At 40.9% G+C, this 22,930-nt stretch overlaps 1 protein-coding gene across 3 annotated transcripts; it reads left to right on the plus strand.

Annotated features, from left to right (window-relative positions):
• Window positions 1-108: 108 nt before the first annotated feature.
• On the plus strand, window positions 109-22,540 carry trip10a (thyroid hormone receptor interactor 10a). 3 transcript variants are annotated; one of them, XM_084743728.1, is made up of 15 exons: window positions 109-484; window positions 6,542-6,657; window positions 8,156-8,212; window positions 8,668-8,815; window positions 10,240-10,302; window positions 10,741-10,845; window positions 10,964-11,092; window positions 11,245-11,391; window positions 11,552-11,740; window positions 16,094-16,258; window positions 17,783-17,892; window positions 18,116-18,248; window positions 19,425-19,513; window positions 19,606-19,739; window positions 21,006-22,540. In XM_084743728.1, exons 1-15 carry the CDS (start codon window positions 461-463, stop codon window positions 21,155-21,157), a joined length of 1,761 nt encoding a protein of 586 aa, XP_084599854.1. In that variant the 5' UTR covers window positions 109-460; the 3' UTR covers window positions 21,158-22,540. The 3 variants fall into 3 exon arrangements, with proteins under 3 accessions (XP_084599854.1, XP_084599855.1, XP_084599856.1); XM_084743730.1 differs by lacking the exon at window positions 109-484 and adding an exon at window positions 4,708-4,873; XM_084743729.1 differs by lacking the exon at window positions 16,094-16,258 and having other exon boundaries at window positions 111-484.
• Window positions 22,541-22,930: the final 390 nt, after the last annotated feature.

Genomic DNA, 22,930 nt, shown 5'->3' on the forward strand with positions numbered 1-22,930 from the left:
ACTGGTGATAAACTGGATTTAAGGGGAGCATAGTGTGCCTTGCTCAAGGACCAACAGGTTAAACAAAATGAGCATTTGAATCAGAGTGTTGAGGCAGCAGTGCTGGGATGCAGCTCAGTCCTGTGGCCAGCGTCGTTTGTGGTTCAGTGCACGGCCCCTTTAAGATTTAGGATTTGGGAGTGACGCGGATATGAAAGCTAGTTTATCCCTCTTTCCTTCGCTATGAAAAATATTTGGACAAACTAGACTAACGACTGCCAGCCCTGCTTAATCAGCTAATTATGAAGGTAGTTTGCATTACTTGCTGAGGGAATCAGAGCCGGAGTGCGCAGTGGTTACGACTGATTTATCACCTCGGGATTATAGTTGCAGAGGCCGTCGGTCCTCCGCGCTGTTGGGATAACTTTGGAGAAGTTCTTTGTATTCGGGATAGTCAGACAGCTTGGCCAACAAGCTGAACATGGACTGGGGCACAGAGCTTTGGGTGAGTCCATCATCTGGCTGGTTTTATTGTAATAACCACTGTCAGGGTGGCGATTGTGCGATTTCCTTTGTCGTGTTGTTTGAGAAAGTCTGGTAAGCGTCCTGTTAAGTGGGGGGGGGATACATGTCTGGAGAAGCGGCTCTGCGGCTGCAGGCTTGTGTTTGCAGAACGGTGCGTTCACGAACACGGTCACATTTTCAGACAGTTTTCTTTAATCGTTAGAAACAAAAAGTGGGCTCTGCCAGCATTTTGATCTTGTGTAAAAGTGATGCAAAGTAACAGTTAATCTTGCACATCGATCGGGATGTTTTGCTTTGTGTGACGATACCAAAAACTTATGGTATGATAATATCACGAGAAAAAGTTCACAATGTGACATTTCTCTTTTTTCTTTTTTTTCGTATAAAATTAGTTTTACCTTTTAACTTCAAGTGCTTCTGCTTTCCTCCTTTAATAAAATGAAATAAAAGTAGTCAGCCATGACCTAAACATGTGAAAAAAATGTCTTTGCTTGGATTATGGATGTACAGTTGGAAAAGAAAACACTGCAGCAGTCACAGTCCTTTTAAAGAGTATAAAATAAAATAAAATAAGATAATTAAGCAAGTAATTATATTTGATATTTGATCTATTGGTACAGCTCTAGTATTATCATAATCTGTTGATCTCATTTAGAAGTACTGAATCAAAAGCAACTTGCACAACAAGTCTAATTTTCTAAATTGTCTCTGTATCATACCCTTATGACAGAGAATCTTAATATTAACAGTGTCAGGCTGAAAATTGTGTCAGAACACTTCATTCTACGTTCACTAAGGTGTCTTAGGTGTGCTGAGGTGGGTTGTACCCAGTGGGATGTTTCACTGTTTACAGTCTGGCACTCCTTGCTCCCATAGAGATGAAATCAGATGCTGTCACTTGCCTTGACAACAAGCTTCATCACTGATGAAGTGCCTCTTGTGTCCACCTGAGTGCCATGATTGTTTATTCAACAAACAAACAGACTGCACAGAGTGCACTGATTTCCAGAGATCTTGTGACAGGGTTATTTGTTGGATCGAGCGCTTGTATAAATAGATCCTTTAGGACACAATTTTTTATTAGACTCAGTTGACCGATATAACTGCTTCTGCTGGTAATTTTAAAAGATGAGGGCTGTTTTCTAGGTCACAACAAATGAAGATGCTACAGTCTGTTAACTGTAAGCTACTTCCTGGACTTGAAGTTAACACTGTCACCCGTAGTGTAACATGCTACCTTGGTGACTGCCACAGTTTGTGTGCCAGAGGACATCACAGCTACGTTTTAACTCAATAAGTACATGTGATTATCCACGTCCATATCTAGGCTATATCCAGAATCTAGAAATTAAGATTGTGCTGTTTTTCCATTAGCAGCTAATGATAATTTACAATGTGATTATAAGATATGCATGTTATTTGATCTTTTTCTTTTGCTTTGTTATTTTTCTAATCTTTACATATTTTTTTCTGAGTTTTAGGTTGAAGTTTTTAAGATAAGCCTGTAGTGGGTTTTGTCTGACATTTCTTTTTTTTTTTTTTAAATGTGCAGATATAATATAAAACATTTGGAAACACTTGTACATGCGCATTCTTGGGGAACCTGAATATGTAAAATGGAGCATTGCAAAGATGAGGATAGGGAGGTTGTGACCTCATTACAGTCTCCCCCTAGGCCTCTTCCCCGGTCCCTTTTCCATCCTACGTGCTGCTGCAACAGCCTAATTAGTTTTGCCCTACTTTGATTGAGTCAGAGAAACATCCGTACCCCAGTATTAATCAGAGGCTCTGTGCCTGTACAAGAATCTTTCCTGTTCATCGCATGAAATTGCTTCACTGGTTGTAGAGGAAACGCTCCACACAAAAGACAGTTTTCTGTTTCAAGTCAGTGTGAAACACAAAACTCAAGAAATATTGATTCTGAGTTTTATGTACTGTATGTTTATTTGGCCGTAGCCTCACCTGCCTGGTTAGACAAAGCCCTGAAGGCATAATTGGCTCTGTTAATGTTTGACTGGAGAGTCATCCCTTGGGCCAAGTCAGCTCTATGGCATCTGTCCCCTGATTGTCGTTAATCCAACGGCTATTTTAAGACACAAGTTTGCGGAGTGCAAGATCAGTGTCTAGGCATTAGCTGTGATAGTGAGTGCTCCCAGGGCAGTCCTGAGAACCACAGTGTGGCAGGTCTGGCCAGGCCAGGCCCCTAATTTTCTGGAAGACAGGGTGACTCAAGGCTGAAACATCCACCCAAGCCTTGTAGGTCGGTGACTTTCAGGGTGACTCCTTTAGAAGCTATGCGCCATTCACAAACAATGCCAGTTATCTTCTCTGGTATTACTGGAAGTATTGAAAGATGAAGTGTGATGGACATTTTGCGTCTTTGTGAGGTTTCGATAAGACATTCTAAGACCTCGATTTTGAAGCACGATGCAGCCTATCAGTCTTCTTGCCTAAATTTGTGCCTTAAAATAGGTTATGGCTTCCCTTGTTTTGAAGTTTTATAATTACCAGAGCAGAACTACGATATTTAGCTTACCCAACAAAAAAGGTGAAATGAGTGGAGCTGAGAAAGATGCGACTAAATGTTCCTAAGGAGTGTATCTCAATACATAGAAGTGACTCAGGATGTCAAGGCATGGAAGAGGGGCTGAAATAATAATGTAGTAGCCAGGATGCAAGCCAGAAACATGACATATACCGTTCAATCAAAAGCATTTGAAAGTTGTCAGGAGCGGTTTCATGCACAAACCATTTCTGATTTATGGAAATCAGTTCTGTACAAACCCAGTCTACGGGGACCTATAAAGATAATTTTGACTGTGGCTTTGGATAGTTATAAATTGCAGCAGTCTGACAGTCACTGGTGTTTGACGAGACGATGATTATGTCCTTGCGAGCTGTTCTGATGGATTTTAAGACAATTTTAATGAGGTTGGCTTTTTAATCTAATTGGGGCGCTCTTGTTTTGAATCATGTAGTCACAGTTAATTAACAGAGATGATCAGAACCTAATTTTTCTGCCATTTATTAAGGAGCACACAGTTGAGAGTTCATCCAAGGCCCATTATTTTCCAACAATGCTGCACTGAACCTGAGAAACATATAAGGAAACAGTCAAAATGCATCTATTTATGTGCACACTATATAATGAGCTGGAATTAATTAGTTTGTGTCAGGAGATAACTTTTAATTTTTACCTGTGCTTTCTGCAACATCCATTTCTCATAGTGTAGCTCTTCAGCTGTGTTGTCACTTGCTGCTCAGATCACTTTATTTTAAGAAGTGAAGTTTCTCTGATAAGATTACACTTGGGTTGATGCATTTGATAAGATACAGACGCACTAATGTGTAGCCTGACAACATTCTTGTGCTCAATCAATGTACTCCAATAGATATAAAATCATAAACAGGAGAAAAATATTGTTGTGCACAAAATAGGTAGGCTTGATTTACTCAGCTACTGTACACAACTTATTCACAATATTTCTTACAGCATAAACACTTTGACAGCGTATGGATATTAAGACAGTTGCAGAGTAATGTCATGCTATGAGAACACTAACTAACACCCCCCCCAGAAATCTATTTATTACAGCTGTTATTAAGGTTGTTGAAAGAAAGTATATTTTTCAATACTACGTGTTTAAAACAGTACTAATTAAGTTAATTATAGTAACATGAGTACCAGAGCTATAAAATACAGACCTAAGTGCTCGTTCAAGACTTCAGTTAAGTTCAGTCTTTGTTGTTCTGCCTAAAATTTGGCTTGCAGCAGAACCATACAGTGTTTACTGACTTTTTCTGTACCAGTTCTCTGTGCAGGTTGTTAAAGAAAAGAAAGAAAAAAAATCCTATTGTGTGCCCAGGACCTTTTTCTTATTATTGTTTTCTTTAAAAATAATAGTATTGTATCAGAGTTTAAAATTCTGCCATTGTGACAACTATAGCTACAATGATTTAACATTATCCACTTACAAGTTACAGTTTATTAAGTATGCCAGGGTTTACCTGATAGAGACCACTGAAGGGAGGCAAACCTTTGAAGGACAGCTGATGCAGAGCATTTTATCTTCATGCAGAAGTGTTCAGTCGTTGAGCCTATCTTACCTGAATCTGCTAAGTTTTGTCAGCGTTATTAGGTGTGCACTGTGCAGCTGTGTTTTATACAGAAGCGTAAATATTGGAATGGTACGCAGAATTGTCAGGTACTCGGAGTGGAATACAAAACACTAGTTTAGTTTGGGGACATCCCCACTGTCCAACCTGCTCAGATGCTACACCCACGACAGCTGACCTGATCTCGCCATCAATCTCCACAGTAGTTGACCTTTTCTGCAAACACTGCCATGACTGATCAGCAGTCCAGAAAGTGAGTATGCAAATAATAGACTTATCTATGCAAAATGCCCGTATCAAGAGATGGGAGTGGTACATAACTTTCCATTTCTGCTATCATAGCCTTTCCATAATATGATGTATAAACTCTTCAGCCATGCAACTGACAGTCTATTATCAGGACCCTGAATCTATAACTATGGGAGTAAACAGGGAGTGAATGTGGCTGCAAGTTCGTGGCACTACACTTAAAGATGGCATAACATGACTCTCAAGTAGGGCTGCGCCTCGAATTATGAACAAAACATTATCAAAATTGCTAAATGGCCAAGTACAACATACAAATCACAGAAGCTGCAGTTTTTTAGTGGAGGAAAACGTGCACAGCATTATGATGAAGTATTGTAGTGCTGCAGAGATGCCCTGACCTCCAAATCTTGTTCTACAGATGTAAGAAAACATGCACTAAACACGAATCATATCGCAATCACAATATCTGTCAAAATAAGTACAATATGACTTTTTAAAACATTTTTTTACCATGTTGTGCAGCCCTTCTCTCCAGTTGTTTTGTTTAGCCTTGGACAGCATGGATAATTGCAGCCTTAGCCTTCTGTTCTGTTGATGTGGCGAGGTTGTACTGGATGCAGACAACTACTGCTCATGTTTAAAAGATTCCTAAATAAATAACGTTTCATATTTTATACTTTGAGAAGGATACAGTCGAATAAAGTAGTGCCCCAAAACCCTGGCATTTGGCTATTCTATAATGATTTTTTCTAAGGGCACTTGTTTTCCACATCTAAGAAGAAAATCTGTTGTTAACACAAGCACCTTAGGAAATTGGAAAATCTGTAGTTGTAAGCTGTATTGACCGATCATTACTTCTGTTCTGTAATTAATGATGCTAAATTAAACCTCTAACACTGGCCATTGGTTAGATGTTATTGTGGTGATGGATTGCAGGCCACTTAGCCTTTAACTGTGTTCTGTGATTAAGCGAAGCGTTGTCTCATTCATTTGAGGGGTTTGTCTCTTTTGTTTTACCTGAAGGGCGGGGAGGGCACAGAAAAACATGGCCCAACTTGTCAGGAATCCCCTTTCAACATGCCCCCTCCTCAATACTAAAGTCAGCAGCAAAAAGAGCTTGGGGGAATTGTTTTGCATCTAGAGTGAGAGAAGATTGGCCAAGATATCATCTCTCACTCTTAACAGACTTGTCTGAGCTTGAAGGTGTCATAAAGTGCTCCACCAAATAAGGAACAAAGGAGGAAGAAAAACACAGCGTACCTCCTTCATACTGTACAATATCAGAAAGGAAAAGTCAGCAAAATTTGGTTGTGCTGTGCCAGAGGTCTATGAATTTGAATTGAGAGCACCTCCTTTTCCTGCCTGTGACCCCTGTTACAACCCTGTGTCCTTTGAACAACATGGGTGCCCTGTGATTTAAAGCTAGCCGGAAGTTTGGGGACCATCGCCAAGATTTTGTGCACATGTGGAGAACATTCGTGGAATCCAGCATGCAGGAACAAACGTTGATATGCTTAGTTTATTACCCTCCATTCAAGATTAATTTAGTTGACCTCGGACTCAACCAGGGGAGCATCCCAGTTATTACCCAGAAGTTAACACATGTTCCATTTCCTGCACAGCGTTGGCTTAATATCTTTTCCTTATTTGTCTCTCGTGCTCCTTTCCCCAGGACCAATATGACATCATTGAGAAGCATACACAGTCTGGCCTGGAGCTGGTGGAGAAGTATGTGAAATTTGTGAAGGAGAGGACGGAGATCGAGCAAAACTATGCCAAACAACTGAGGTAGGCCTCGCTTTTTGTCATTGTTCTCCTGTGCTGTCTGCCTCAAACACTCAAAGCAGCACGTGCTTGTGTGTGTGTGTTTGCATGGATGCAAGTTAAAAGGCTGTTTATGAAATGTTTGTTGGGTCTTATGACTACTTTGGGACTGAATCTAACTTGTGTCTGAAACACTGGCCTCATTCTCCAGCTGCAGCGTGCTCGCTCTCTCCCTCTGTCTCTCTTCATCCCCGGAGCTCCCTCTCCCAGTTGTGTCCCAGTCTGCAGGCCCACATCTGGTGTAGTGCTGAGCTTTGCTGGAGAGGAGAGGAAGTGGGAGCAGACTGGCACATGATAGACAGGATGTGGTCAGAGGGAGAGTGAAAGGAGGAAGAACAGCTATTTTAATAAGTTCATAGTGGACTGATGTTTTCAATCCTATTGTTTAAAACAGCCAGTGGTTGAATAAGAATAGTTTAATTTAGGGAGCTTTCTTTAACTGTTAGCCATCTTTTCCCTTTCAGAAGTTGTTAAAGGAGCAATATGTAGAAAATGCATGTCAAAAAAGGAGTACTGCAGTCCAAATCTATGGACATGCCATCAATCCACTTTTATCAGTGGATATACATATACATATATATTTATTTATTTATGTGACTTAAGTGATCATGTTAATTAATGTGCACTGTCCCTTCTTAAATAAAATAAACAAACAAATAGTGAGGTGGAGCCATAGACCGTAAATTAAATAGGTTGAATCCCTATTTGAAATATGATCTATGGTTATTTCCCTCCACCTCCTCCTCTCCAGAAGCAAAGAAGCTCAGGCAGTAGGGGTGTAACGACACATCAATCTGGATTGATATATCGATTCAGCCTTCAACGATCGAGGTTGATTGGTGCAAAGTGAAAATACTGATCTGTGTCGTCAGCTTTAAGTTGTGCCTTTACTTTGAAACTCCATTGGCATTCCCATTTTCAGAAATGTCTGGAGGATTGAATCATAATTTAGTTGCCTTTTATGAGGTTGCATTAAATGTAACTGAATGTGTGAAATGTACTATGATGTCGCATCATGGCAGATGTTGTGATATCAACAAATATCATATTGTTGTCCAAAGAATCGACATGATATCATGTAGTGATGAAAATTTTGATTTACACCCCCTACCAGGGAGGCTGCAGCAACACTGCAGGAGCAAAACTCGAGTGCATCATTGTAAATTGACATTGACAAGCGACGACAAGTCCTAAACTGTTTATAAGATGTTCATAAATGTCCATTGTCAGTCAATTTAAAGTTGAGACCGTTATTCTGAAAACAAAAGCCATCTGCTAAAATGAAATGAAAAAGACACCCTGGAGTTGGAGTTAATTAACTGCCTGTTCTCTGCCCGTCAAACCCCATTAACATATATAACATATCATAGTCATTTTATAATAAATCACAGTAAATATATTAGAGATTTCTCCCTTTAGTATTTTTCTGTTCATTTATTTAATCTGCTTTCACTGTCCGCAGGAACCTGTCCAAGAAATATAACCTCAAAAGAAGCAGCAAAGACGAACCAGAATGCAGGTGAGCCGTTGTGGGTTTTGTTGCAAAACCTTTCTTTAAATAAGACTAATACATTGTTAAATTTTCTGGGTTTTGACTTTACTTTACTAGCTGCAAGAATAGTCTCTGATAAAATTGTGGTTACTGGGTGCATTTGTATTTTTGTGCTTGTTAAGCACTCTCTGAGGGAACTGACAAAGGAAGACCAAACTTAACTTTGAATAATAACACATTTCAAACTGTTAGAAACTGTTTTGTCATGAGTGTCGTTCATGTTGCACTATGGGGCTGCTGTTGGAGCCATTTAAATGTCCCTACAAGGAAGCAGGAATCAGGAAGTCATGAGCTTCTTATTATGACTTGGCCCACTGCTGACTTCTCTTTGAGCTTGCGTATTTATCATCTTTATCAGTGGTCCCATCACTGTGTTGTTATCTCTCCACCCTTTCCTTTCTCCTCCTCCGCTTAAATTGTAGGTTGTCCAGCTACCAGTCTTTTTTGGACATCCTGAATGAGATGAACGACTATGCTGGCCAGAGGGAGCTAATCGCTGAGAACATGATGATGAGCATTTGCATCGATCTCACCAAGTACCTGCAAGAGCTCAAGCAGGAACGAAAGACGGTGAGCTTGATGTGCAGAAAAACAGTGTGTGTTGTGTCCAGCCAGATGAAGTCCATCTTTGCAGAATATATAAAATAAAGTGAATTTGCAAAGTTTGCATTGGTAAAAAATGTGTATTTTAGACCAGGCATTTTGAACTGTCTTCAAACTACTTAAAGGCAACTTCCCTCTAATGCACCTTCATCTTTAGCTTGTCAGCTATGCTTTAATGGGGTGTTGGGCCATTTTTGCTTTAATGTGATACAGTTAAAACATTTAAATTGTTTACTTTTTGCCACTGCAAGCTCCTTAATCTGAGAGCTGCATTACAAAGCAAGCTCAACATAACCAGGCTTTCTTTGCATGAGCTGGCTTGACAAAATCAAAAATCCCAGTCAGAGAAAAACGCATCACAGCGGTGGTTATGAGCTTCCTTTGTTAACCCAGGCTTTCTTCTTTAGGCTTTATGCGCATTCACATGAAAAGGTGCGTTTGATGTGTCACTTGACTCTTCTTGTGCACAGAGTGGAACAATCACGAGTCTCCTGCTTCAGTCGAGAGGAACAAGTTGTTTTAATAGAAAGCTATAAAATAAATATATTATGGCAAAAAGCAAATCTGTTGCTGCAAATAAGGCAAGAGAGGAATGCTGGCAGAAAATTACTAATCGACTTAATGCGCTCTTAATGCCTGCCATTTATTTCTAACGTGACAACTGCACATTAAGCAATTTAACTTAATGCACAAGATTTAAACAATATACTTACGTCTGACACTGTCTCATAATAAACAAAACATGTAAATCACTTTAGTTTTTGGCCGAATCAAGGTGAAATTAATGTTACTAATTGAATATTATCCATGATAAATAGGATAGACTGGTTAACAGTATATCACTCTGGTATGGACAACATAAAACATTGGAAAAAAGTGAAAAATGGCCATCATGATATTGTTATTGTCTGACCAGTAAGAGCACGATAAAAAAACACATTCTCTTTTCTGTCAGACAAGTAATCGATTAGTTAAACAAACTAATCTTTGCAGCACAAGCGTGTATAAACCAGTGTTTGCCTTCAGGGTGGGAGGGAAATAGAGGCAGATTTAAAGGAGGAGTGGAGCTCTCACTGTTGTGGCAGGAAGGAAGCCGTACTCGGTGTCTCCAGGGGGGAGGTATGGTCTGAGCGGTGGTGTGCCATGTCTCTATGAGGAATGCATTGGCTCTGTCCCACTGGATGGCACAACCCTGCAACCCTGTCCAGACTCTCGCTGCAGACGTGATGTCTCAAACAGACACACTGGTATTTGTTTTCTTGTCTGTTATGTTGTGTGGCTTTTGGAGGTCATTGTTTATTCTGTGTCTGCCCCTACACATGGCTGTCTCCCTGTGTCATCTGACCCGCCTCCCCTCCTCTCACTCGGTCTATTTTTATGAATGTCTGCAGTATCTGATGGAGGCCAAGAAGGCCCAGCAGAGTTTGGAGAGCACCTACAAGCAGCTCGACAGTGTAAGTCTAAAGGAGGCGTCCGTCTTTCTTGATGTTTCATGATTACATTTTCTGTTCTGATAAGTAAAGGTGTTTTTGTCTGTGTGTTGGGTTCATTATAAAAGAATGGGGAAAATTCTCTGTAGGCAAATGGCTGCGCATGCAGTGTGGTTGGTCAGGTGGCTATATTTGTCTATAGTAAAAACAGATGGACAGAGTGGAAAGCAGTTCCCCATTTAGTCTCCTATCATCAATCCAAGCCTCTTTAGTTATGATTGGAGATGATACAGTCCTGTCGCCCCCAACCTCCCTGATCCGTCTTTTTAGAAAGACAGTGAAAAATGCTCTGCTCAAAATAGTAGAACCTGCTCATACTTCATTCAGGCAATGGCCTCTCTTAGCTGAATGAACCGAACATGGTCTCTTTCTCTCCATCTTTCTTTCCTTTCTGCACACCAGAGTAAAAAGCGCTTTGAAAGGGAATGGAGAGAAGCAGAGCGTGCAGCACAGTACGCTGAGAAGACTGATCAAGACATCAATGCCACAAAGGCGGATGTTGAAAAGGTAATAAAGGGGGAAGAAACTTTCATTTTAAGGACTATTTACCCTGATCCATGATACCATTATCTAAAGTAGAATTGGATGCACTTGGTTAACCCGTCTGCTGTATTTGTGGTTCTAGGCCAAACAGCAGGCTCATATGAGAGCACACGTAGCAGAGGAGTGTAAGAACGACTACGCTGCTCAGCTTCAGAAGTACAACAAGGAGCAGAACCAGTTCTATTTTAATGATATGCCACTCATTTTCAATGTGAGTCAATTACCTATGGCACCATGACAATATTCCTGCCCTCAACATGTATTTAAGTTGTTAGTACATATATATATGTATATATAAACATCGTGCTTGACTGAACTCTAATAATAGTAATGTCTGATCATCTGTTGTTGTGTGTTTGCTAGAAATTGCAGGATCTGGATGAGAGGCGAGTACGGAAGTTGGCGCAAGGCTACATCTTGTTCTCAGACACGGAGAAGCATGTGATGCCTATCATTGGCAAGTGCCTGGAAGGCATTACTAAAGCCGGCACTAATGTTAATGAGAGGAATGTGAGTTGGTCTCAAAAACGCTAAATGGATTTTGATGTGCGGCATGTCGTAATGCAGCTCACTTGATTTAACTGTACAGCTGTTTGAAAGCAACTATTGATTGCCCTTATCCATAATTGCATCTAATAGAAATGTAACTTGTTTACTATATCTAATACAGGACTCCATGGTTGTAATAGAGCAGAACAAGTCAGGCTTTGAACGTCCTGGAGATGTGGAGTTTGAGGATTACAGTCAGGGCATCAACCGAGCCTCATCCGACAGTAGTCTGGGGACGCCCAAGGGCCCCATGGACCTTCTGGGAAAGAACAGGAGCAAAAACTTTTGGCTTTTCAGCAAAAGGAGTAAGGTAGGACATTCCACACAAGCAGAGCACATTGGGCTAATTCATCCTCATGACCTCACTCTAAAAGAAATGGATGCAGTGAATACAGTAGCAACCTCCCTCTGTCAGTGATCACTGGAAGCAGAGTTTGAAACCTGTAGGTGGGCAGCGGGTGACTCCTTGCACAGAAATGCTAGTGTTTGTGCCGCAGAGCCAGCAGGCAGAGTCAGGAAATCCCCTCCACAGAGAGCAGTCATGATGGACCTGCGGTTGTCGCTGCACACGCTCTCACACACACACACGTACACACAACCTTTTCATCTCTAAAGCTCAGTATGATAATGCATGCACCTCTGTCATTGTATAATACATGAACACTCGCACACCCCAACACTTCTAGAACAGGTCCTTTGCATGACTCTGTCCCTGGCTGTGAGTGAATAAACCTTGCCCCCCTACCCCAACCACCACCCACCCACATACCCTCCCTCTCTCTGCAGCGTGGTTTCCAATAGGTCAACTGGCAGTCAGCATTCTGCTGTGCTTGTGCTTTCATCAGCACGGGGCCCAAACAACATTGAATTTTCCTCTACAGGCATCCACAAACACACTGCTTCCATTATACTGGTCAGAACCTAGCATTATGTCTCTCATCACAATAAAATCTTTGTGCCAACAATCAGGATGACACCACGTTTACCAGGTCAGAAAAATTGGAACACGTCCAACCCCACATTAATGCTATGGAAGGTAACATTGGCGTTTTTTTGCATTTGCTCTCGAGAAATCCATCTCGTGGATCTTATCTCGAGGGAGTGCTCTTGCTGAGGTCCAAAACTGAGCTGGTGTTATGAGTAGCTGACCACTAACCAGCTAACAGCCCCCTCCTCCTGCCCAAGCACTAAATGATCCCTTCTCTCCTCCCTGCAGTGTTTGCTTGTTCAGCACCGCCTCTCTTCTCTCTGCATGTCTTACTGGCTGTGCACTCTTCCTGCTCTGTGTATGTGTGTGGCGCACTGCTCTGTGTCATCAGTCATGCTCTCCCAATTAGGACTGTAGCAGTATGAATAGGAGGCTGACTATACTGGCTGGACGGAGCTCTTGGTTTATGTCTGGCCCCGAAGCATTCCCATTCTTAACTGCTCACTTCCCATAACTCTGATGAAAAGTAGCACCTCCCCAGTAGATGTTCACATAATAACAGTGCTGCACTTCCAGCTCTCAGTATTTACTCCACGGACCTTGTTGTAGGGCTGTTTTAGCCGTTCACTATTGAAGACTAGAGGACATCAACCTCCTGTGTAATTTAGCTAATAGATCCTGCCCTCCCCTTTCCACATAAACACACAGCTGACACTGAGAGATTTTACTGTAGTACTGTAGTGTTTTCAAGTTAACCTCTTTCTAAGAGGTCATACAGGGCATTCATCAAGCACTCAAACGTCTTTATGCACTATAACTGACACTGTGGTAATTAAGCAGGTTATTTATAACAACTGCGCTGATGTGAGCTGATATGTTATCTGCAGCATGTAGATCAGACTGAGAGGATAGCTAATGATTTTTCACACTTGATTGAGTTGGCTCATTCGGCTTAAGGAAAGTGTTTTCTTTATAACACGGGTCTTATTTTCATAGTTCGGGCCATTAAACGTGTCATTTATGAACGATATTTTACGGATCATGTTCACTGTAGACCCACAGGAATGCTGCAATTGAACTAGACAGCTTTACACGGTTTTGTAAACTCTGTGACCTGTGTGCTATAGAAACAAAAGATTGTTTTTGTCAAAAACAGGCCTGTTAGAGCACAGCAAACACAAGAAATCACATGCAGGCAGTATTTAAATGAGCCTAGTTTTACCAATTTTTTCGCTTTGCAAAATGCGTGCACTCTTTTCTATGCATTCATGATATGAGTGAGTGTTTGCACTGTCAGCATAACACTACGAAGAGGCTGGAGTAAACTATCAAAATCCACAAAGTGTAAAATTATGAAAATAAGAGCCATGACAAAATAAATAACCAATTTAAAAGGAAAATGTTAAGATTCGATGTCCAATCAGTGCTGACAGTAAATGTAGTCAATTGAAGCTGAAGTGACCAAGATATCTGATTTATCCTGCTCTTGGGGTCATGCCAGCTGTGCCTACATGTACCAGGATGCATTGCGAGCGAGCTTCTGATGCCCATGCCTGTGTTGCTGTGAATACATCAGGCTGGCTCATACAGGTGCTCTGCCAAAACATCAGAGCCGCACCCCCTTTTGTTTGATAGAAGACTGAGGATCCCATAGACAACAATACAAATCCATGTCTTTTAGAATTATGATTTTGACAAGTTTGTATGCATTCGTTCCAAGTGAAACAAACCTTTGTTTTATAGACGTATCTAAGAATTACTCTGTGAGTTTGCCCGAACCTGAGTGTTCGTGTTAGCTTAATACAGTGTTTCCCAATCCTGGTCCTCAGGGCCCACTGTCCTGCATGTTTTAGATGTTTCTCTGCTCCAACACACCTGATTCAAATGATCAGGTTGTTATCAGGCTTCTGCAGAGGCTTGATGACGAGCTGATCATGTGAATCAGGTGTGTTGGAGCAGAGAAACATCTAAAACATGCGGGGCAGTGGGCCCTGAGGACCAGGATTGGGAAACACTGGCTTAATAAATTAATGTTGATTCGTCAGCCATCATGCTCCTTCAGTCTTCAGTCCCCTTCCAAGTGGATCAATGAGCCCACAGTAGACAGACAGCACTGAATTGAATTACCATGTATTGTAAGTCTGAGTGTTGTCTGTAAATGAAAAATCTGTCAATTTGGCAACAGACAACTGTTGATGTAAACTAGGCTGAGATTTATCCTGAGACGCCAGCCTGACGCTCCCACACTGTAATATTATCTTATCACTGAACTCTTATGTGCCTGAAACAGTTTGTTTCTAGTTTCTTATTCAGCTTAAATTAGCTAATTCATATATATTGTCAACAAAAAAGAAATAAAGGGACAGTGCACCCCAAAACAAAAAATATATATTTTCCCTCTGGCCTTTAGGGTTATTTATCCATCCAGCTTTTTTGGTCTGAGTTGTGGAGTTTTGAGATATCATCCGTAGAGATGTCTGGCTTGTCTCCAGTACAATTGGACTAAAAGGCTCTCAGCTTGTGGTGCTCAAAGCGCCCAAAAAGTATATTTGAAAAATCCAAAACCAGTGTCTCTTTCCAAAAAACATGACCTGGTTACTCAATATAATCTACAGACCTTGTTGTGAGTGGTTTCATGTAGGAACTACTTTCTTTCTAGTAGAAAGAAAGTAGTTCCAGGAGAAAGAAAGAAAGTAGATGGATAAATAGCACTACAGGCCAGAGGAAAAACATGTGTCTTTGATTTTGTGGTGAACTGTCCCTTTGATACTGCAAGCAAAATAAAGAATCACCATTCTCTGGAGGCTCATACATTCTTACTGCTCTCCTTTTCGGATCCCTGTTCTTTCCAGGAAGGATGGGAAACCCGAGATGGTGATGGATTCGTATGTTTATTTGTTTTGCAACCTGCCGCACAGCAGCTGATCAGCATTTTCCGATCTCTCCGATTATATGAAACTGTGATCTTTCCCACAAAAGTGGGACTCCATGATTTAGTGCCTGTCTGATGTATCACCACCCTAGCCTATAGATATTACTTTGTTGGCCAGAGCATAGCATCATGTGTACTCATGCACACCCCCTGGCTACCCAGAGATAGAGACTAGAAATCTGAAAAGCTTAAATGGCCTGGAGTTCTTCCTTAACACTAATGACATCACTATGACATCACTGGAAGCAGGAAGAAAAACAGGAACTGAGGAGTTTATTGCTTCGCTCGACTACATTTGCCATCAATACTGACTGGACATCCACATACAAAGTGGTGAATTTTCCGTCTGAGCAGTTCAGATTTGGTGTAGTTTAGTCTGCTTGTCCCAGTTCCTCACTGAGGCTCAGTCCACCCTTCAACCTGGCCTGAGTTTGCCAGCAGGTGTTGGGCTGCTGTGGCACTGGTGTGGAAGCTGTGGTTGGTTGCTTGCTGTCCTGTTTTTGTATTTTTATTTTTATTTATTTTTTTAATGCGTGTGTGTTGATGTGAGCCAAAGAGTCAGATGTGTGTTTGTGCTTTCATGTTGTCGGGGCTTGTGTACTGGGTTTGCTCCAGTGTGGTCTTCCTGGCTTTGTGGTGTGTGCTTTAAGGTGTTGATGGTGTCTTTTTCTTTCCCCTTTCCCCTTTCACCTTGTTGTTTTTGTCCCCCTCCCCTCCCCTTCTTCTCCCCCCTCCTGTACACCACACTCTGCCTGCATACCTCATGCTCGGGTGCTGGTACTTTTGGTCTCGCCCCACCCCAGCTCTCTCCCTCCACGCTCCCACCTTTCTCCACGCCCCCCGCCCCCTCGCCCGCTAACGGACCCCCGTCCCCCAAGTTTGGCCGGGACCCCCTGTCGTACTGTTTGAAGGAGATCAATAAGACAGTCAAACCCAGAATCTCTTCCTTCCGGACACTCAGGAGATCGGTGAGTCACCAGAGGAAAAGGTTTGGGTGCCAGGAGACGTCCACTCATCAGGGCTTGCACATTATTCTGTGTTGCTGCCTCTGCAAAAATGACCGAATACCCTAAATATATAAGTGTGTTAACACTTAAACATGTAGCAAAACAAAAAGGAGCATTATCTAGTAATTGCGTGTGCAAAAATGAGCACAGCATTGGAGCTATAGAAGATATATTAAATAGGTTGAAATCAGACTCGGGGAAGCTTGGGCAGGCTGCAGGAACCCTGCAGGAGCGCAAAGCACATGCAACATTGTAAAGTGACAAGTGAGGACGAGACCTCCTCTATAAGTTGACGAGCTGTTCATAACTGTCACTTGTTTGTCAGTGTAACGTTATAACAAAAACCCCACTGCTCTGAAAAAACACCATCTGGACTTTGAGTTAAGTGACTGCCTGTCTCACTGCACGCCAGACCGCCATTAACATGTCACACAGTTTCACCGTTATAAATATCTACACCATGTTTTTTTACGACTCATAAACAGACACTTACTCACTCAGCAAACATTCGGCATTAATTTGGACTCTATTTAAAGTGAAACTTGCAAACAAAAATAGCATTTCCAGCCTGGAATACAGATTTCAAAGGGGAATACCACAACTGCAGTGTTGTTGTCAGAGGAGCGAGTTTTTCAGTTTATCATGTTGATCTCTGATGACATATTTTGGTCAATTGTGATTATTTATTCCAGTAAATATATTACACATTTCTCCTTTAGTGTGAAAGGGTGGAAAGCAAGAAACGTTGTTAAGAACATTATGAAGTGTGCTTATAAACGTTATGTTTCTTTTTCCCTCAGAAGTTTACTCCAGAGAGGATCACGGTAATATGGACAACAAAGCTGGTGTGGGGGTTTCAGTTGTGTGGCACAAAAAAAAAAAAAAAGGCCACCTTTCCATTACAACAGCTCACCTCATTATCATAAATTTCTCTTTACATGACTCCGTTGGAGTTTCTGTTTTCAAACAATTGAACCATCCATCTAAGATCAGGATATGTGCCATAAAGCTCGTCCCCTAGAGTTTGTATTGAAGAGGTGGCCACCTGGTGGTGGAGCAAGAGAGGAAGGCTTGGTTGCACAAGAGGGAACTGAGTCTAAATAGTCTAAATAGTCTCTGCGCTTCCTTGGGTCACCTTTTCCATCCAAGATTTTATGTGTTTAACTTGTAAGGAAAGAAATCTGACAATATTAATAAATTAGAGTGTGCTTTATTGTATTTGTTGGTCCATGGGTGGTGGATTTGGGTTCAGCTCACTGTTGTACATGAGCAGGCATCGCATTAATTTCAGTCCTAAGAAATGCATTACTAGGAGATTTGAAACTAATGTTTTGTCAGTGAAACGTTGACCCTTGAGCTGAATTCAACCACAGGTTTTGGTGTTCTTCCTGATGTGTTTCTTTCACCAAGGTTACTGTGGTTATGAAACTGCTCAGTGTGAGATGAAGTTCAGTGTTCACCCACCCTTCCTGTGAACTCTTTCAGCCTGCGGTGACAGAGGACTTCGCCCATCTTCCACCAGAGCAACGCAGGAAGAGGTTACAACAGAAAATAGAGGAAATTTGCAAAGAATTGCAAAAGGAAGTAGATCAGAGGTGTGTGTGTGTTGGTGTGTATATGTGTGTATCTTTCTGCGTATTAATAACCCTCTCTGTCAGAAGTGGATATAATATTCATGCAGTGCACCTGAGTGTATATAACTCTGTTGTCTGTGTGAGTGTTTGAATTGTTTACTCAGCCCTGAGCTCTGCAGGGAACCAATTTCTACTGAAAGTGACTTTCCCCTTTCTCCCTTGTTCCTCTCTCTCATCTGTTCAGTGAGGCCCTTGGGAAGATGAAAGATGTTTATGAGAAAAATCCTCAAATGGGAGACCCTGCTAGTCTGGCATCCCAAATCAGTCAGACATCCCAAAATATAGAGCGGCTCAGAGGAGAGCTCAACAAGTATGAGGTAATCCTGACCTCTTGTTTATTCATATTATGATGTTATCACTTACCATATTATGAGGTAATCACATTACTTGTTGTGCTATATAAAATGTCATTATTATGTTATAAGGGCCTCTTTAAAGCTACTACAAGGAACTTTCATATTCTTTTGATTTTTAGAGCCCCCATAGACAAATGCAGGAGAGTTTTCTCTGCCATAACAACAAAATATAACATAAAACAATAAAATTCTCTAAATAAAAATGTCGTCCTCCTTACTTTTAACTGTCTAAAGTACTACTCACTGTGACTTTCCCTGGGAAAATGCAAACACGGGCTTGTATCATCCCATTTCACAGAGAATCTCACCCAGTAACATTTAGAATAACTGCACAGAAATAGCCGGTCTTCTCATGGATGGTCTTGTTTTAATGTAAGTCATAAAGAGGCATTGGTATCAAGTTTTATGAGTAGTTTAAAACTCTAGCTAGAAAGATTCAATGTCTAGGATTTAGGAGGATCTATTGGCAGAATAGAGAATTGTTGTAAAAACATCATCTTAAACGCCCGCACACTGAACTGATTTTACTGCGACTTTATCTGAAGTGAACAACGCATTTTGCCGGTGGCTTCTTCAGGTTTGCTCAACCTCTGAGCAAAAATGGTTTATGTTGATACTTTTTCCTGCAGCTGACCAGCACCTGATCCCTGACAACTGGCTGCGCATAAAGAATTATGTTTACTTATAGGAATTATTGTGTTTTCGAACCTTATAATGAACTGTTTGTATCTTAAGAGGGTCTTCTTCCACATATTCTGCCATATTGAGCCGCCATATTTCTACAGTAGCCCAGAGTGGACAAATCAAACAATCAAACACCTTTAATTCAACAGTATGAGGAAATCAGGCCTTCAGCTGTTAATTTTAACTAATGATTACTTTATTTCAGAATATAAACAAACAAACATAATGTGTGTTAAAACCTTTATCACATTTTTGTTATCTTGTTTTTCTGTCATGTGCTTAGGTTTTCTTTATTGTCCTCTGGTTCGGAATCCGTGCTGATGTGTGCCTGTGTTTTGTGTGTGATATTTAACTATACAAATGGACATGGCTTGATCTGTCCACCTCACATGCATCATCTTATAATAAACAGTATTTAAGCTTTTTTCTCTCCCTCTCACTTTGGCTCTCTAGACTTGGCTGGCTGAGGCAGGAGGCCGAGGCGACACATTGCGCTACAAACCTCACACGTTCAACAACAACGGAGCTCATGATGTACACAGGTATCACTAAATTCTACGAAAAGACGGTGTGTTTTTGGCACGATGATGTGTTGTCCGCTCTGCACAGGAAACCTGTGTTTTTTTTCTCGCAGCCCTGATGGAGCTCACTCCGATGAAAGCACTCCCGATCCCTCCCAGGCCATCTACGCTGAGTTTGATGATGACTTTGAAGATGAGGAGCTAACTGCTCCTATTGGGCAATGCACCGCCATGTACAACTTCCCTGGTAGGTCACTGGCTGTTAGCTGACTGCCTTATAATGTGTCAGATGATTCCATATTCCAAATATTTCAAACGATTATAACTGATTGACCTCAGCTTGTCAACGGCTTATCACCATCATAAATCAGAGGATGGTCTTTTGGATGTTTGCAGAAGGAAAATCATTGTAGACTTTGTGTGAGGTCTGTAATGCTGTCAGCAAACAAAAATGTGAGTGAGGCAAATTTTGTTTACATTGCAGTTAGCATGTGACTGTCATTACTGCTTAGTTATAGCTATGCTTTAATATTAACTTTTGATGAGAGATCACAGCTTTGATCTAAAATACCATCATATGTCAAGCTACAGTTTCCAACCAATGTCACAAGGTGGCAACAAAGGGCTAATTATGTACTAATTTTCTCTGAGTCAAAGGTTAAATGAGAGGCTCATTTGATTAAACTCCTTGAACAGAGTAAAAGTATCCATTGATCTCTCTTCTGAGGAACCAGGAGGTCATGTTTTCTTCTCCAGCGTATCCATAGGCATTAATGCACCGATAGCTTTCTTCTTATTGTCCAGGACGGCCGTTATGAAATAAAGTAGGAGCCAGTGCCAGACGAAAAACAATACAACACATCCAAACTGATATTATCAAGTGAGAAAATGACACGAAATAAGACACAAAGATGCAAATGTAGTTGCAATGAACCAACCAGCCAGCTAATTTTAGTGAAATTACCTGTTAAATTGTGTTGCATGAGACTTTGATTGTTTTTGAATTGCTTCATCCAACTGTCAAGTTGCATGGCAATTATGTTCCATGCAATTTGCAGCCTGCAACTAGTTGCATGAAAGCTTCACCATGAAAGGCCATTTCTACCTTACTCCACATTCGTGAGGAGCACAGTGTATGATGTTATCTGAGAATATTTGGGTTCTTATGGCTGAAGAGGTGTTTTCTTAAGTGTTCACCATTTCTGTGAGTTTTATGGGGTGCTATTTGGCAGCAACAAAGCAGGGAGTATATTTTTGTCAGTGTTGGATGCTCAGATTTTTCACATTTATAGGTCCTTGCTTTCTAATCAGCAAATGCTACATATAATTTCTGTCAGTATCACAATTGTGTAGAAAATATCCACCAGCGTCTGACTGACTTTTAAGGAAGAAAACATTTCTTGAACCTGCATAACCATTTACAGACAGAAAATCCTGAGGTGAAGCCTTTTTTTTCTGTGTAAATAGAGGCATTTGTAGCTTAATCTACCATCTAGGTTGTCCCTCTTTTCAGGCGCCAGTGAAGGGACCATCTCTATGCAGGAGGGGGAGGTGCTGGCCGTGGTGGAGGAGGACAAAGGGGACGGCTGGACCCGTGTCCGTAGGAACAATGGAGATGAAGGCTACATACCTACATCTTATGTCACCATCTCCCTAAACAAATGACAGACGTGAGGAACAAGAAAAGAAGACATGATCACTTCACCAAACTGTATGCAGTTCTTCCAATGGGACCAATCAAAACGAAGCCACAGCACTATGGGCAGGACCATTGGTTTATCCAGAAGGGGATCCAAAATAAAGTGCTTTGATTTCTTGAGAGAGGTGCCCCAAACGGGCAGAGGAATGGTGCTAACAGTATGTTCCTCGTGGCTTACATTACATTATTGTAATCCCAGTTAGCTAAGCCACCTAAAACGCAAGGTTATTTAACTTTTTTTTTTGATATCATGTCACAATATTTTTTGGTTTTGGTTAAAAAGTGTTGCATGGATCTTAGGCACCATCACGGTACGAGTGCTTGCCTCGTTCCACAGCCTAACAAGGCATTACTTTCTGAACGTGAGAGGAGAGAAGTAGAGGAGGAGGAGGAAAATGAGTGCTGCTGCCATCTTTACACTGACCAGTAATACTTAGGAGGAAGTTACCTCACTTTTTTTTTTTTACCTTTTTCAGTTCAAAGCTGGCCTGCTCCGACCCATGGCAGTTCACTCCACCACTGAACCTACAATATGACCTGTTGCAGTCCTCATTTAGCAGCACTTGTGTAGATCTATGGCACTGTCACTTTGCTCACAGTCGGACTGAAAATCTTGAGTCTCCCCAGGGGGAAGAGTGAGATCTGGGGGAGGAATGCTTCACTTTTGTGTTTTTCATCAGACCAAAGGTGTAGACGGCGCCCTCATCATGGAGAATCACCTGCACAGAACCGTATAAAACACTTCAATGTTCAGACAATCACAGCCATATCATCATTTAAGTTAATTTTCAAACTTTAGCAGTAACAAGGATATAGCTGTTGTTTTCTAATAGTTACAACCTGAAAATTGTACTAAGAATAATTTATTACAAATGTGTATGTTCTATAAATAAGATTTTCAAGTTTGACAGAAGTTGTACTTTGTATTGAGGATGTTCTCACATTGTTATTTCCCCCTTGCACACATAGTGGACAGTTTGTAGCCACAAAAGGGAGTAAATAATGCACACATAGAATGTGCTACATTAAGACTATTGTATTTATGTAATAAATAATATATATTTTAGCTATCACAACACCACTATTGTCTTATTAGCTTTTTAACCATTCAAATAAAGATTGTTACATTGTGAGAGAGAACTAAAAGTCTCTAATTATGTTGCTAATGTTTGGATTTACTTCACACATTCTCAAGTTGATCCATGTTGTGGAGCCAGCAAGAAGCAGTAACTGCTCATGTGTCTTTGGTGCCTTTCTGGTTAAAAGCATTGTGTATATACCGTTTTTGCATGTAAGACATTTTTTTTTTTCAAGACTTAATAAATGTAAAACACATTTCAAAGTTAGAAGTGGTTGTGTCATTTCTGGACAAATAAAAGTTTGTAAAATGTTGTTCAATTTCTTTATTTTGAGATCTATAAAGTCACACAAGCTGATCTTAAAAGAGCATTGACACCCATTTTAGTTTTGTTTCCAGTAATGACTCAGTTCACATATTTTCTTCCCCCCCCAGGACCGTTTAGTTAGTTCTTGTGAACACGCATCACTTTTAACTGGAGCTGGAAAGTGGGTAACTTGAAGATCTGCAGTTGTGCAGTTGAACGATGGTTAACTGGAAATTCTGCTTTGACTTTTCATGATTTTATTATGTGAAATCTTTATGTCCCTAATCCTCTCTTCTAGTTTAGTTACACAATCGTAAAAGTTCACAAACTCTGACTTAGTTTAAGATCTTGCAA

The sequence above is a fragment of the Lutjanus erythropterus genome, chromosome 19 (genome assembly GCF_056507025.1).
Source record: "Lutjanus erythropterus isolate fLutEry1 chromosome 19, fLutEry1.hap2, whole genome shotgun sequence".
In the NCBI taxonomy this organism is placed as follows: Eukaryota; Metazoa; Chordata; class Actinopteri; order Lutjaniformes; family Lutjanidae; genus Lutjanus; species Lutjanus erythropterus.